General features: G+C 47.2%; 1 protein-coding gene and 1 long non-coding RNA gene across 39 annotated transcripts in view; one reads left to right on the top strand and one right to left on the bottom strand.

Moving 5' to 3' along the window:
- The window catches only part of LOC103351535 (uncharacterized), an 84,562-nt gene that overhangs the window by 2,822 nt on the left and 67,368 nt on the right, over positions 1-14,372 (bottom strand). The gene's annotated exons all lie outside the window — the stretch shown is intronic.
- Positions 1-14,372, top strand: part of TEX14 (testis expressed 14, intercellular bridge forming factor) — a 154,599-nt gene that overhangs the window by 75,724 nt on the left and 64,503 nt on the right. For all 38 annotated transcript variants that reach the window (XR_011383537.1, XR_011383536.1, XM_070060946.1 and 35 more), the window contains 7 exons: positions 494-624; positions 1,737-1,850; positions 2,850-2,973; positions 4,137-4,315; positions 10,932-11,083; positions 12,598-12,788; positions 13,325-13,469. Coding sequence is in view for 36 of the 38 variants with exons in the window: in XM_070060946.1 (XP_069917047.1) it covers positions 494-624; positions 1,737-1,850; positions 2,850-2,973; positions 4,137-4,315; positions 10,932-11,083; positions 12,598-12,788; positions 13,325-13,469 (1,036 nt within the window). In the remaining 2 variants the exon portion in view is untranslated. The remainder of the gene's footprint in view (positions 1-493; positions 625-1,736; positions 1,851-2,849; positions 2,974-4,136; positions 4,316-10,931; positions 11,084-12,597; positions 12,789-13,324; positions 13,470-14,372) is intronic.

Raw genomic sequence — 14,372 nt, 5'->3', positions numbered from 1 at the left:
TCTCCAAATGGCTGCAACAACCGGAGCTGGGCCAATCTGAAGCCAGAAGCCAGGAGCTTCTTCTGAGTCTCCCTCATGGGTGCAGGGCCCAAGACCTTGGGAATCTTCTACTGCTTTCCCAGGCCATAGCAGAGAGCTGGATCATAAGTGGAGCAGCCAGGACTCAAATCAGTACCCATATGGGATGCTAACACTGCAAGTGGCGGCTTTATCCACTATGCCACAGCATCGGCCCTAAGCCATGGCATTTTAAGCATGTGTCTGACTCTTTCTGTGAATCTCAAGTTTATTAGTAAAAGGCAAATAATAGTAAAACCTTGCAGAATTTCTAGAGGGGTTCAAGAGTATGTAGAGAGAGTAGTGTCCAGTGCAGAGCAATGTTCAGTCAGTTGGTAAATAGCCTTGTTAATTTTGTTAGCTGGTTGATAAGATGTTGCAGGTATGTTGTTTTCCTCTTTTCACACCAGAATTTGAAGCTGTGTTTTGGTTTCAGTTTTATCTCACAGGGGGGACACAGCTCGCCTGTTTAGGGTCTCTTCCCATAATTGGAGAAAAGGAAGTGATTCAAGCTGACGATGAGCCCACCTTCTCTTTCTTCAGCGGCCCCTTCATGATCATGACCAAGTAAGCAGGGGCTGGCCAGCGGGAGGCCTGACTCAGTCACACAAGAAGAGTGGGCTGCATGGGACTTCCTTAGTATAGAGTGATTCTACTCAAACACAGAGAATGCTTAAGACTAAATCAGGGTTTCTCTGCCTAGGACACTATTGATATTTTTGGCCGTTTTCTGTTGCTGGGGGTAGTGCTGAACATTGTAGGATGTTTGAGTGTGTACCTAGTCTTTATCTGCTGGGTGCTAGTGGCAGCCTTCACACCCCCTGCTGTTGTGACAACCAAATGATCTGCCAGATGACTTCTGTGGGAATTACTACTGAGTCTGGGAAGAACTCTGAGAGCTGACTCATGACAGTAGTTGGACCTCTCTGCTTTCTAAAGAATTAGAGGCAGCTTAATGGTGATTATCTTATGTCTGATACTGACTGAAGGGTATTGAGGCCCCTGTAGAAGCTGCCTCAGGCATCAGCTGAGGCCTTCACCAATCAACACCAGCAGAGGTAGAAGTAACAGGATTTGCTTATGACCCTAGTCCCTTGCGTGTTCTTAATCCCTAGAAACTCAGTCCTTGCATGGTCACAGGAGTTGTCCTAGCAAGATCTCTCAGCCTCCTTGATCCTGACTTCTTCTTTCCTGCTTATAAGAAATCCCTTCTTAAAAAACCTCTGCCAGATTCCCAAGGCCCTCTGTCCCCTACACGTATGCTCCTTGTTTTCCCCTCTGTGCCATAAATTTGTTGTCAGATCTGCTTCTCCTCTTTCCCATTGCTGTTGCCTTGCCCAAGTCATCACCATCCCTCTCCCAGACTGTTTCCCTAACTGGTCTCCCATTTCCTGGACCACACATGCAGTACACTACCCAATCCCCACACTGCTGGTGCCACTGTATTTCTAAAGCATAGACCTGATGAAGTCACTGGCTTTCTTGAATCTTTCAGTGACTTCTTGCCACCTGTATCTAATTCTCCAGAGTTAGGAATGGTCCCAGGGTCACTGGGTTCTTTCCTGAGTAGGCCACCCAGTTGTCCCTAGGGACTGTGTGAACGCCACTTCTCTGGTCTCTGGCTGGGAAAGCTGGCTCACTGAAGAGTTTGCTGCTCACCTTTTCTCCTGACCTTGTAGCCTGGTGTGGAATGGGAGCAGGGTCACAGTGAAGGAGCTGAACCTCCCCACCCATCCACACTGCAGCAGACTACGACTGGCAGACTTGTTAATTGCCGAGCAGGAACACAGCAGGTGAGAGGGAGACCCATGGGCCCCATCTGTTGTGTTTCTAGTTCACTTTACAAACCCAGGATCCTGGCTATGTAGAGCTGTCCCTGAAGTAGAGCTCTTCCCACAACCTCAGCATTTCCTGACTTTTGGAATTGGTTGACTTGACTGCCAAGAGAGAAAAAGGAATTAGTGAAAAGCCTGAGGGCATGGTGGTGGTGAGGGGCTCAATTGTGTCATTTGCCCCATGACTCATATCTCTGGATGGTCCAGCTGCTAGGCCCATCTAATTCTGCTGAGGCCCATGTCATCTGGGGCTCTGTGCCCATTAGGATACCACACAGCTGTCCTATGTACATAGAGTATAGCTGTGCATGAGATGCAGAGGTCTGAGGACCTTGTCTCTGCCATTGAGGACATGTCCATGGTCTTAGTTCCTTAGGTTTCCTGTGGCTCTAAGGTTAGGTCCTTCAGCTCCTGCTGGGTCAAGCCCTTAATTCACTGTTTCACTGAGGCCTGGAGTAGACCCAGACTCATTGAGCTCTCTCCTGAGTAGACCACTCGCCTGCTGCAGGAGGTGTCTCTAGAAAGCCCAAATCCTCCCTTTAGGGGAAGTCAGCCTAGAGGACCCAAGGGAGCTAGAAGAATGTGTAGACAAATTGCGGACTTTGATGCGAGATTGAATGGGAAGTGTGACCTGGCTCAATTTCCTGACGTTTCTGAATCATTTCTAAAATGGTTAAAAGACTACATTTCTTGCAGGTGGTTGTTAGGGTCTCAGATGATACATACCAAATATGCGGAGGGTCTTGCTCAGTAGCTCTTGGCAACACTGTTGCCATGGATGACTTAAGACTTCAGGGTCTTATCAGTTAGAGACCACAGATGCCACCAATAGAGACCACTCTCCCATCCTGTTTTCTTAGAAAAATAGTATTCGTTTAGGATGCATTCAAAGCATCCATGTTTGTTTTCATCATGTTCTCCGCTCTCACCCTATCTGAAGCTTCTCTTCTTTTGTAGCAAACTGCGGCACCCCCACCTGCTGCAGTTGATGGCTGTGTGCCTATCCCAGGACCTGGAGAAGACTCGCCTTGTGTACGAGCGCATCACAGTGGGCACGCTGTTCAGTGTCCTCCATGAACGAGTAATTGACTGCTTCTGTGGATTTTCCCCTTGCCACGTCTCCTCCCTGCCATCCTCTCCCCATTGCCCCAACAGTAGACTTCCTATTTGTGCATGCATGGAAGATAAGTCTCTTTTAACTTTTTTATTTTATGGGGGCTGTAGTACACACCATTGAAGGCTGATAAGTACATGGCTGGAACCAGTTTGATTTTATTATTGTCAATCCTGCTTCCTTACCAGATATCTGAGAGCTCACAGGCCCAGAAAACACTGCTGCATTTCTAGCTGTCTGTAATCTAACAGCCACTGGCTGTGTTTTCTTGCATTTTCATTTATGATTCATTCTGCTTTGTTCACACAGAAGCCTTTGTCACTCCTCTCTCACCTCTCAACTGTCCTGGGGTGGTGGCACGTCTTCCAGGGCCAGCAGATGGTCTGGGAAGTGTGCTTTGGGCTGAGCTGTGACTTCTGAGAGCTCCTAGAAGATTTGGCCCTGGGTAGGAATACAGAGAGACCCTCCAGGAAGGGCCTTTCCCCCAAATGGCCTGCCATTCCCTCTGCCTGATGACCTCCTAGTGGTGCTCTGGATTGTTTTGTTTGTTTGTTGGTTTGTTTGTTTTTTCCTGAGTGAAGGAATTACCTTAAAATGCTGTTTCTCTGGGGGAGAGGCCCAGTGTGCCATTAGTCAGCTGGATAACATTGGTGTGAGTCAGTTTCTGTCTTCTTTGGACAAACTTTCTCATTCATCTGAGAGGAGTAGGGGCTGGGTTGGTTCTCTGCTTCCTGAAGGGTCCTGTGAACTAACTACCAGGTTCTCACAGCTACGGGGATCAGGATGGAGGGGGCAGGGCAGGTTTGCTCTAGCAGTGGAGGACCTCCCCTGGTAATTTCCTCTAGGCCAACTCTTGGTGCACATATCAGACTTTGAGAATTTTCTCCTCATTTTTCATGGCACAAAGCTGCTCAGTAGAGGGAAGGGAGCCCAGGTCTGGAGCCAAGGGTCTTGGGTCAGTTGAACCTTACATCTGTCTTTTAACCTCACTGAGCTTTAGGTTCCCCATCTGTAAAATGGGGATACTAGGTGGCTGTGAAAATCGGACACAAAGACTGGCAATTACAAAGCACTGTAGTGTCAGAGGGCCCGGGTCCTTTTGTTCCTGGCATTTGATCTCTCACTTGCAGCGGTCTCAGTTCCCGGTGCTGCACATGGAGGTGATTGTGCACTTGCTGCTGCAGATCTCTGATGCCCTGAGATACCTGCATTCCCGAGGCTTTATCCACCGCTCCCTCAGCTCCTACGCTGTCCACATTGTCTCTGCAGGGGAAGCGAGGCTCACCAACCTGGAGTACATGATGGAAAGGTGGGTACCACCTTGAGTGTGACTTCCTTCTGAAGAAGATCTCCCCCGGGGGACTTTCACTGTAGAGACAGAATCTGATCTGGGTGGGGCTGGCTTATTGGCAGAGGAAGAAGTTTCCCAAATGTCCACTGTGTCTGCCAAGGTTAAAGTGACTTTGGGGAAGTTACTTCTCAAGACATTCTCATTTTAATAATTAGTTAACAAGTAAATATTAGCAGTATGTGTAAGTGCTCTAACACTTCACTCTAAATTATTCAGTTGTTTGACACAGGTGTGCTTTTCACTGACCTTGGAATCCAGTGTGTGTTGGAAGGGGCCACTGGGTCCCTTGTTCCCTCATCCGTGGCTCTGCCACACCCCAAGTCTCAGTTCCCCACTATGTCCTTTGCGTTGCTGGTCAGTGAGCAAGACCAAGCACAGAGGGATGACCTCAAGGGGCTCAGCTTACTGAGACAGGCCATCAAAAACAATGTCCTCATTCGAGGATTTGTGGATGGACTTTTAGCTTCCTGTTGTGCTGGAGTCAAAGTCTTTCTGAGAATCAGGGGTTGAACCCCAGTTCTGGGAGGCAGAGGCTTTCCCCTGTACTTCCTTGCTACCATCCACAGTTCTGCGCCTTGAGCCCAGTGTTGGTTCTTCTCTGCTGAGAGGCCTCAAACTCTAGGCAGAGCCCTTGCCTTGACCCACCTACCTCCTCTTCCCCATGCCCCTCACCTACCATCGCTCATGCTTTGCTTTTGAGACTCTCAGCAGGACTTTGCAGCTTACATACTTGTCACATGCTTCCCGAGGGCAGGGGTTTCTGTTCTGTTTACTGCTGCTTCTCAGATGCCTGGAACAGGATTTCATACAGCAGACTCTCAGCATGCTTTTCTGACAATTGAAACTAAAAGACCCACCATGCCAAATCTGGAGTCCCTTTTGTCCTTCTGCCTGGAAATGGCAGGGGGCAGATTGTACTTGGCCTTGTGGGCCTTGGTAAAAGGTCTGAATTTTATCCTAGGATACTGGGATGCTGTGGAAGACAGTTTTTGAGATTTCTGGTGTCACATGTGATTTTGGGGTTAAGAACATTCCTTTCAATTCTTTGTGTGGAGAAGGGGCTGTTAAAGAGCAAAAGAAAGGCAGAGTAGCAGTCAGGGTATGGCTAGAATTGTTACATTTTTGTACATGGAAATGGACAGAGGCCAGCTGAGTATCACCTGTCGAGCTGTTGAGCCTCAGGTCAGGTCCATTTCTCTCTCTCTCTCTCTATTTTTTTTTTTTTAAACAGATTTATTTATTTAGTTGAAAGTCAGAGTTACACACAGAGAGAAGGAGAGGGAGGGAGGGAGGGAGGGAGGGAGAGAGAGAGAGAGAGAGAGAGAGAGAGAGAGAAAGGTCTTCCATCCACTGGTTCACTCCCCAATTGGCTGCAACAGCTGGAGCTGCGCCTATCTGGAAAGAGGAGCCAAGAGCTTCTTCCAGGTCTCCCACATGGGTGCAGGGGCCCAAAGACTTGGGCCATCTTCTGCTTTCCCAGAGCATAGCAGAGAGCTGGATCGGAAATGGAGAAGTGGGGACTCAAACCAGCGCCCATATGGGATGCCGGCACTGTAGGTGGCAGCTTTACTAGCTATGCCACAGCACTGGCCCCCAGGTCCATTTCTCAATCCTTGTTGAAACCTTTCAAGGGCTCCTCATTGCCTACAAGGTGAAGTCCTGGCACCTTTCAGGGTATGGAAGGGTGCTCCACCTGCATTCATTGCCAACTTCATCACTTCCCCCTGCTCCTGGCCATTTGAAGCCACTTTGAGTCCATGCTGTTTCATGACACTGCTGCTCAAATCTGGAATATGTGGCTCATCCTCACTTACCCTTTTTATTTATTTATTTAAATTTTATTTATATATTTACTTATTTGAAAGGCAGAACATCAGAGAAGGAGAGAGAGAGAGAAAGAGAGGTCTTCCATATGCTTGTTTACTTGAGAAATGCTCGCAACAACCAGGGTTGGGCCAGTCCAAAGTTTGGAGCCAGGAACTCCATCTGGGTCTCCCAAGTTGAGGGCAGGGACCCAAACACTTGGGCCATCACCTACTGTCTTTCCAGGTGCATAAGCAGGAAGCTAGATCAGAAGCAGAGCAGGCCGGCGCCACAGCTCAATAGGCTAATCCTCTGCCTGTGGCGCCGGCACACCAGGTTCTAGTCCCGGTCAGGGTGCCGGATTCTGTCCTGGTTGCTCCTCTTCCAGGCCAGCTCTCTCTGCTATGGCCCGGGAGTGCAGTGGAGGATGGCCCAAGTGCTTGGGCCCTGCACCCCATCGGAGACCAGGAGAAGCACCTGGCTCCTGGCTTCGGATCAGTATGGTGTGCCGGCAGCGGTGGCCATTGGAGGGTGAACCAATGGCAAAGGAAGACCTTTCTCTCTGTCTCTCTCTCTCTCACTGTCCACTCTGCCTATCCAAAAAAAAAAGGCAGAGCAGCCAGAATTCTGATTTGAGATGCTGCCATCACAGGCGGCAGCTTAACTTGCTTGTGCCATAATTCTGGCTCCCACGTTGTCTTTTTAAATACGTTGCAGACCCAATCTTGCACACTCCATGAAGCCTACACTGATGCTGTCATCCCCAGAGGTATTCTGCATATTCCTCTCCTCGCACTCAGCACTCAGGTGTCGTACAGCCGTTTGTATGCTTGATGGCTGTTCTCCTTGATGGCTTGCTATCAGGGGACAACGACTGTGACTTGTTCATCATTCTGTCTTCAGCACACCCACCCAGCTCAGGGCCTGCCACATAATAAGTGCTCAGCAAATGTTTGCTAAATGGTTGAGTCTAGATGAAGGAAAAACTTGAAGTAGTTCAGAGCAGGTTGACAACTTTGGCTACAAGTTCAGCAGCAGGGGAGGCTAAAGGGGTTTGTTTTTTCTGTTGGTTATTATCAGAGGCTTTTGAGGAAGACTGTGACAGAATCCAGGCTTCTGGTCAGTGACGGAGCACCATCTGTCATTGAGACAGAGGTACAACAGTTTCTTCCACTTTCATTCTCTAAAGAAATGTGAATTCTGGAGAGAAAATGGAGCTGTGGGGATGGCTAGGCCCACCCCGCCCTACTGTGGAAGAGGAGGCAGGCCTAGGGGTGAAGGGGTAGTGTGAAGTTCCCGAGTTGGTTGGTTGGAGGCACAGCTGGGGCTAGAATCTGGTGGTCAGACCATAGGAGCAGGATGGATTTGAGGAATATCAGCTAGGAGGCCACAGGATGGGGTCTTTTGGAGACCAGATGACCAAGGAGTCAAAAAGAAAGAGGTGAAATGCACTGAGGAGCCTGAGTCAACAGCTGGCCAAATGAGGGTTGGAGGTAGTCATGGTCTGGGAGTGCCTCACGGAATGGTAGGGAGCTGTGAGCCCTCACTTGAGCTTATTCACCTCAGAGTGGAACTGGGAGCAGAAATGCGATCAGCAGCAGTAGCACCTGTGACAGTATAACCTTCTTCAGAAGCTGAGAACAGGAGTGGGCTGGTTATCCAGAAACCCAAAATGGCCTTCAATTCTGCATTTATTTTTAGCAAAATTCTTCTCAGGCACATTAGGTTTTTGAATGTCATTGTCATGGTCTGCTCCATCTTTCAGTGTAGAAATGGTACAGAAATTTTTTTCTACTATTCAACTCCTTTTTTAAAAAGATTTATTTATTTCTTTGAAAATCAGAGTTACACAGAGAGAGGAGAGACAGAGAAAGAGACAGAGGTCTTCCATCTGATGGTTCACTCCCCAGTTGGCTGCAATGGCCAGAGCTGCGCCCATCCAAAGCCGGGAGCCAGGAGCTTCTTCCGGGTCTCTCTCATGAGTGCAGGGGCCCAAGCACTTGGGCTATCTTCTGCTGCTTTCCCAGGCCATTGCAGAGAACTGGATGGGAAGTGTAGCAGCCGGGTCTCAAACCGGTACCTTTAACTCCTTCTTAATGGAATATTTAGAGCTGGAATCAGCCTTGAATGTGGTGTCATATAGCTGCAGCCAAATGTAATTTTAATAATATCAAAGTTGGAAGTCCAGAAAAATACCATCCTAGAGTGATTCTCAAAAGAGAGGTCCCACTAACCCAGGTAGTTTTAAAGAGGATGAAGGGATTCCAAGAGAGGAAGTAAAAGAAGAAGGGTTTAATTTTTGTTGTAAGTGACTTGTCCTTTGCCAGAGCCTTAGGTAAGCCTGAAAGGATTCCTTGGAGAATTGTCCCCTACTCCTACCCCGATTTGAAGAGCCGAGTATGCTAGTTTCTCAGAATCTCTCTCTGACAATAAAAGGCTCCATTGCTTTATCTGTGATATTAATATAATTTGCATTAACTAATGTATAATATCTAATGTATATGTGTTACATTTACATTGAATACATAAATACTTGTCTACTTATTAATTAAATATATAAATACTTATATTCTAGATTTGGATGAACATCCACACTGTTTACATGATACAAGGCCACGCCTCATTATTCAACAGTGCAGCTAAAACATTAGTGCCAATTTTTATAACGTCCTGGCTTCTGCCATTTAGCAAAAGCTCTGCAAGAGGAAACATTATCAGGAAAGTTTGCTCAAAGTCTTAGAATCCCACCTCATCCTCTAAAAGCTGCCCTATGCCAGACTAGCAAAGAACTTACTGTCATACGCTTTTTTTTTTTTTTTTTTAAGATTTATTTATTTGAAAGAGTTACAGAGAGGCAGGGGCAGAGGCAGAGAGAGAGACAGACAGACAGATCTTCCATCTGCTGGTTCACTCCCCAATTAGCTGCAACGGCTGGAGCTGTGCCAATCTATAAAGCAGGAGCATCTTCTGGGTCTCCCACCTGGGCGTGGGCCATCTTCCACTGCCTTCCCAAGCCATAGCAGAGAGCTGGATCAGAAGTAGAGCAGCTGGGACCCAAACCAGTGCCCATATGGGATGCCGGCACTGCAGGTAGCAGCTCTACCCGCTACACCACAGTGCCAACCCCTGTCATATGCTTTTGAAAACTTAATTGTCAACAAGCAGTCATCTAGCCTTCACCTGATACCCACCATAATGTTCACATCAGTTGCTTACTTGGCAGAGGATTTTACAGCTTCTGGGGTGTTTCCACATCCTTGATTTCGTTTGATTCTTGTGACAGCTTAGTGTAGAAGTCAGCCGTGACCTCACTCTAAGGACTCTTGTTGGCTCAGAAGACATTTAGGATGCCCTGCCTTAGCTCGCAGAGAGTCTGGGAGTGCGGATGGTCAGTGCACCACTTCACTGTGGTGACACTGGTATCTTGTATCAGAGTGCCAATTTGAGTTTTGGTTATTCCACTTCCCATCCAGCTCCCTGCTAATGCACCTGGGAAGGCAGCAGATGATGGCTCAAATAGTTGGGCCCCTGCCACCCATGTGGGAGATCCAAATGGAGTTCCTGGCTCCTGAATTCAGCCTGACCCAACTCTGGCTGTTTTGGCCATTTGGGGAGTGAAACAGTAACTCTCATTCTCCCTCTCCCCCTCCCCCTCCTCCTCTTCCTCTCTCATTTTACCTTTTATTTATTTATTTATTTATTTAGACAGGCATAGTGGATAGAGAGAGAGACAGAGAGAAAGGTCTTCCTTTTTTGCCGTTGGTTCACCTTCCAATGGCCGCCACGGCTGGCGCGCTGCGGCCGGCGCACCGCGCTGATCCGAAGCCAGGAGCCAGGTGCTTCTCCTGGTCTCCCATGAGGTGCAGGGCCCAAGGACTTGGGCCATCCTCCACTGCCTTCCCTGGCCACAGCAGAGAGCTGGCCTGGAAGAGGGGCAACTGGGAAAGAATCCGGTGCCCCGACCGGGACTAGAACCCAGTGTGCTGGCGCCGCTAGCTGGAGGATTATCCTATTGAGCTGCGGCGCTGGCCTCATTTTACCTTTTAAATACATAAATATATGTTTTTTTAATAAAGGAAAAGTCTGGGAAGAAGAGGTGGGTGGCGAATCAGTGAACCTTTGAGTGCTAAACTGAGAGGACCCATCCCCAAGAGGGCAGGAAGTTAGAACAGAAGCAGCATGAGGAGTTGGAGAAGTGGCAAGTAGCTTTGATAAAGCAGATGGGGTTTTGGCGGGGTCTTGTCTTACTTTCATTTTTTCATCAGTGAATATTAAGGTCCTAGTGTAATTTTAGGAATACAGTGACATAAAAAATAAGGAAGGTGCCTATTTTCATGATGCTGACTCTCTAATAGAGGGGAAACAGGTAATACATGACTGAACAAGGAATTCATATAAGTGCTATGAAGCCAGTAAAACAGGATTACTTTGGATTAGGTGGTCAAAGAAGACCTCTCTGAGGAGATGGCTTTTGAATTAATAGTTTAGTCATTAGAAGCATCTAGTTGCTCTAGGATTTTGTAGGTAGAGCATGCCAAGCGCAAGCCACCAGTGCAGTGACATAAAGTGGCAATGTGCACAGCATGTTGGAGAACTGAAACAAAACCCCTGTGTCTTGAGTAGAGTGGCTGAGCAGGAGAATGTGACCAGATAAGGTGGGAAGCACAAGGGATTATAGGAGTTAGAACAGTATAAAGCAGCATAAGTTAGCTCAGTGTCTGGCAAGCTTTTCAGAATCTCATGAAGGTTGCCTTTATGTTTCCTTCTGTAGCCTGGATGGAGGTGTACACAGGGACCTGACTCGAGTACCTCTCCCCAGCCAACTGTACAACTGGGCTGCACCAGAAGTGATCTTACAGAAGGCAGCCACGGTGAAGTCAGACATCTACAGCTTCTCTATGATCATACAGGAGATTTTAACAGGTGATAAAGGTGCACGTTGATGGTTGACCAAAGTCCTTATTTGTAAGTTGGGTTTCTTCCCACCAGGAGCCAGTTTTATGAAAACATAGGACTTTAAAAAAAAAAAAGATTTCTTAAAGGAAACCTCTCTGTGTTCATGGAAAATAGACAATGATGTCTCAGAAAACTTTCCCTTTTAGCTTTTAAGACTCAAGAAAGCACACTCATCTGCTTGTTAATGAGAATGCATTTAATTCAAGCTAAATTTTTAAATTCAATATTGATGACCATGCTTAGGGATCATAAGGTACCCCTTAAGCATTTGTAAATGAGAAGAAAAGATTGGTGTCAGGCCAGTGCCGTGGTTCACTAGGCTAATCCTCCACCTGTGGCACCGGCACCCTGGGTTCTAGTCCTGGTTGGGGCACTGGATTCTGTTCCGGTTGCTCCTCTTGCAGTCCAGTTCTCTGCTGTGGCCCGGGAAGGCAGTGGAGGATGGCCCAAGTGCTTGGGCCCTGCACCCGCATGGGAGACCAGGAGAAGCACCTGGCTCCTGGCTTCGGATCAGCACAGCACGCCAGCCGTAGCGGCCATTGGAGGGTGAACCAACGGCAAAAGGAAGACCTTTCTCTCTGTCTCTCTCTCTCTCACTATCTAACTCTGTCTGTCAAATTAAAAAAAGAAAAAAGATTGGTGTCTGAGTAGTAAACTATGAAATTAAACACCCTGAGGGCCTAGAAAGTGTATATTAATGATGCTTAAAAGAAATGAACCAAACCTACATAACTTTATAGTGTGAAGAAAATAGCTCCATATCTGGAGACAGGACTCCTTCAGCAGAGGGATATGCACACATACAGAGAGTAAATGAGCAAGAGCCATTTCATGGTGTGTACAGGCCCACAAGCCAGTCACTTTCCATGAGATGAATGTATTGGGCTACCAGCTTAATGCTATGTAACATTCCCTGTACCAAGGTCTGCCTATGTAAAGATGATACTGAGGCTACTCTGTCCTATCTCTGTGGCAGGGAATTCCTGGCAAGTGGGTTCTCATTCGTGATTGGGCTTTTAGGTAGTTTTTTTTTTTTTAACTTTTTTTTTTTTTTTAGCTTTTTATTTATTTATTTGACAGGTAGAGTTACAGACAGTGAGAGAGAGAGAGAGAGAAAGGTCTTCCCTCCGTTGGTTCACCTCCGTTGGTTCACCTCCATTGGTTCACCCCCCCAAGTGGCCGCTACGGGCAGCGCTGTGCTGATCCGAAGCCAGGAGCCAGGTGCTTCTTCCTGGTCTCCCATGCGGGTGCAGGGGCCCAAGCATTTGGGCTATCCTCCACTGCCTTCCCGGGCCACAGCAGAAAGTTGGACTGGAAGAGGGGCAGCCGGGACTAGCCAAGTGAGCCACAGTGTCAGGCCTGCTTTTAGGTAGTTTTTACAGAGAGTTTCTTGACTAAGTTACCCAACTTTGTATGATTTTTTTTTTTTATCTTCTTTGAATGGTTTAATTTTACTCCTTCCTGTGACTTTTTCCTTACAGACAACGTACCTTGGAATGGTTTAGATGGCTCGGTTATTAAAGAAGCTGTAGTCTTGGGAAATTATTTAGAAGCAGATGTCAGGCTTCCGAAACCTTACTATGATATCGTTAAGTCAGGCATCCAGGTCAGGCAGAAAGACCGAACTATGAATCTTCAAGATATCCAGTACATTCTGAAGAACGACTTAAAGGCAAGTCCTGAAGCTTTTGAAATTTTATTTCTGCTCACCTATCCAGGGGAATGGGGAGTTGGAGACCAAGTTGTAAGGAGTTTTGGAAATCCTTATTTTATGATTCCCTTTCTGTGTTCCTGAGAAAGCCTAACAACTTGATTTAGTGTGAGTGGCAGGGGATTGAGTAGTGGATCTGGGGAGGTTCAACACATAGTGGGGACTCTCTGTGGGGACATAGTAGAGATTCAGTGAATGGTAGCAGTTATCACTTTCAAGATACTGGTAATGACAAGAAATCAGTTAATTAGGATAGGACTACAATCTACCCAACAGAGTAAGAGGGAATTTTGTCTGTACTTTGGTTACTAAACAACAACACTAGTGACATCCGGATGACAACAGATGTATCCTTTTTTTTTTTTTTTTTTTTTGATTTTTAAAATTTTTTACAAACCCTTGTGTCAAGGGCTTTCAAAAGATCACAGCAAGGGAGCTGCTCTGCTACATACAAAACCCCGACAGTTGTATCCTTGACAATACCTGCTGTGTTATAGGAATTTATTGGAGTACAGAGAACTCAACCAACTGAGAGCCCCAGGGTGGAGAGATATGAACCTCATCCTGATGTCTATCTAGGACTGACTTCAGAACATCCAAAAGACACCCTTGACTTGGAAATCAAAGAATTGAAAGAAATGGGTATGGCCTTAATTCACAACTTAAGCGTCTCTCTTTTTTTATTTTTAAGATTTATTTATTTATTTGAAAGTCAGAGTTACACAGAAAGAGGAGAGGCAGAGAGAGAGAGAGAGAGAGGTCTTCCATCCGCTGGTTCACTCCCCAGTTGGCCGCAACGGCTGAAGCCAGGAACCAGGAGCTTCTTCCTGGTCTCCCATGCAGGTGCAGGGGCCCAAGGGCTCGGGCCATCTTCTACTGCTTTTGTAGGCCATAGCAGAGAGCTGGACAGAAAGTGGAGCAGCCAGGACTCGAACCGGTGCCCGTATGGGATGCCAGCACTGGAGACAGCGGCTTTACCCACTATGCCACAGTGCCAGCCCCCCTTTCTTTTTTTAAGATTGATTTATTCAAAAGGCATAGTTACAGAGAGAGAGGGAGAGAGAGAGAGAGAGAGAGAGATCTTCCATCTGTTCGTTCACCCCCAAATGACTGCCATGGCCGGAGCTGGTCCAGGTCGAAGCCAGGAGCCAGGAGCTTCTTCCACGTCTCCTATGTGGGTGCAGGGGCCCAAGGACTTGGGCCATCTTCTGCTGCTTTCCCAGGTGCATTAGCAGGGAGCTAGATCAGAAGTGGAGCAGCCGGGACTTGAACTGGCACCCATATGGGATGCTGGCGCAGCATGAGGCAGCTTTACCTATTATGCTACAGCACCAGCCCCTTAAGCATCATTTTGACAGAGTGTGTTCTTAGAGTCACATAAGCTGTAACTAATTGACTCCTCCAAACTGTACGTGTAACTTACACTGGGGGAAAAAATGGATGCCTTAGGAAGAAATCAAGATCCATATGATGCCTGAGTTTGATTCAGAACTAAGTAGTAATGATGAGTTTATTTCTAGCATAATTATTCAGAAGCTTATCTAA

Source organism: Oryctolagus cuniculus, chromosome 17 (assembly GCF_964237555.1).
Source record: "Oryctolagus cuniculus chromosome 17, mOryCun1.1, whole genome shotgun sequence".
Classification (NCBI taxonomy): Eukaryota; Metazoa; Chordata; class Mammalia; order Lagomorpha; family Leporidae; genus Oryctolagus; species Oryctolagus cuniculus.
This window is presented reverse-complemented; position numbering and strand designations above follow the sequence as displayed.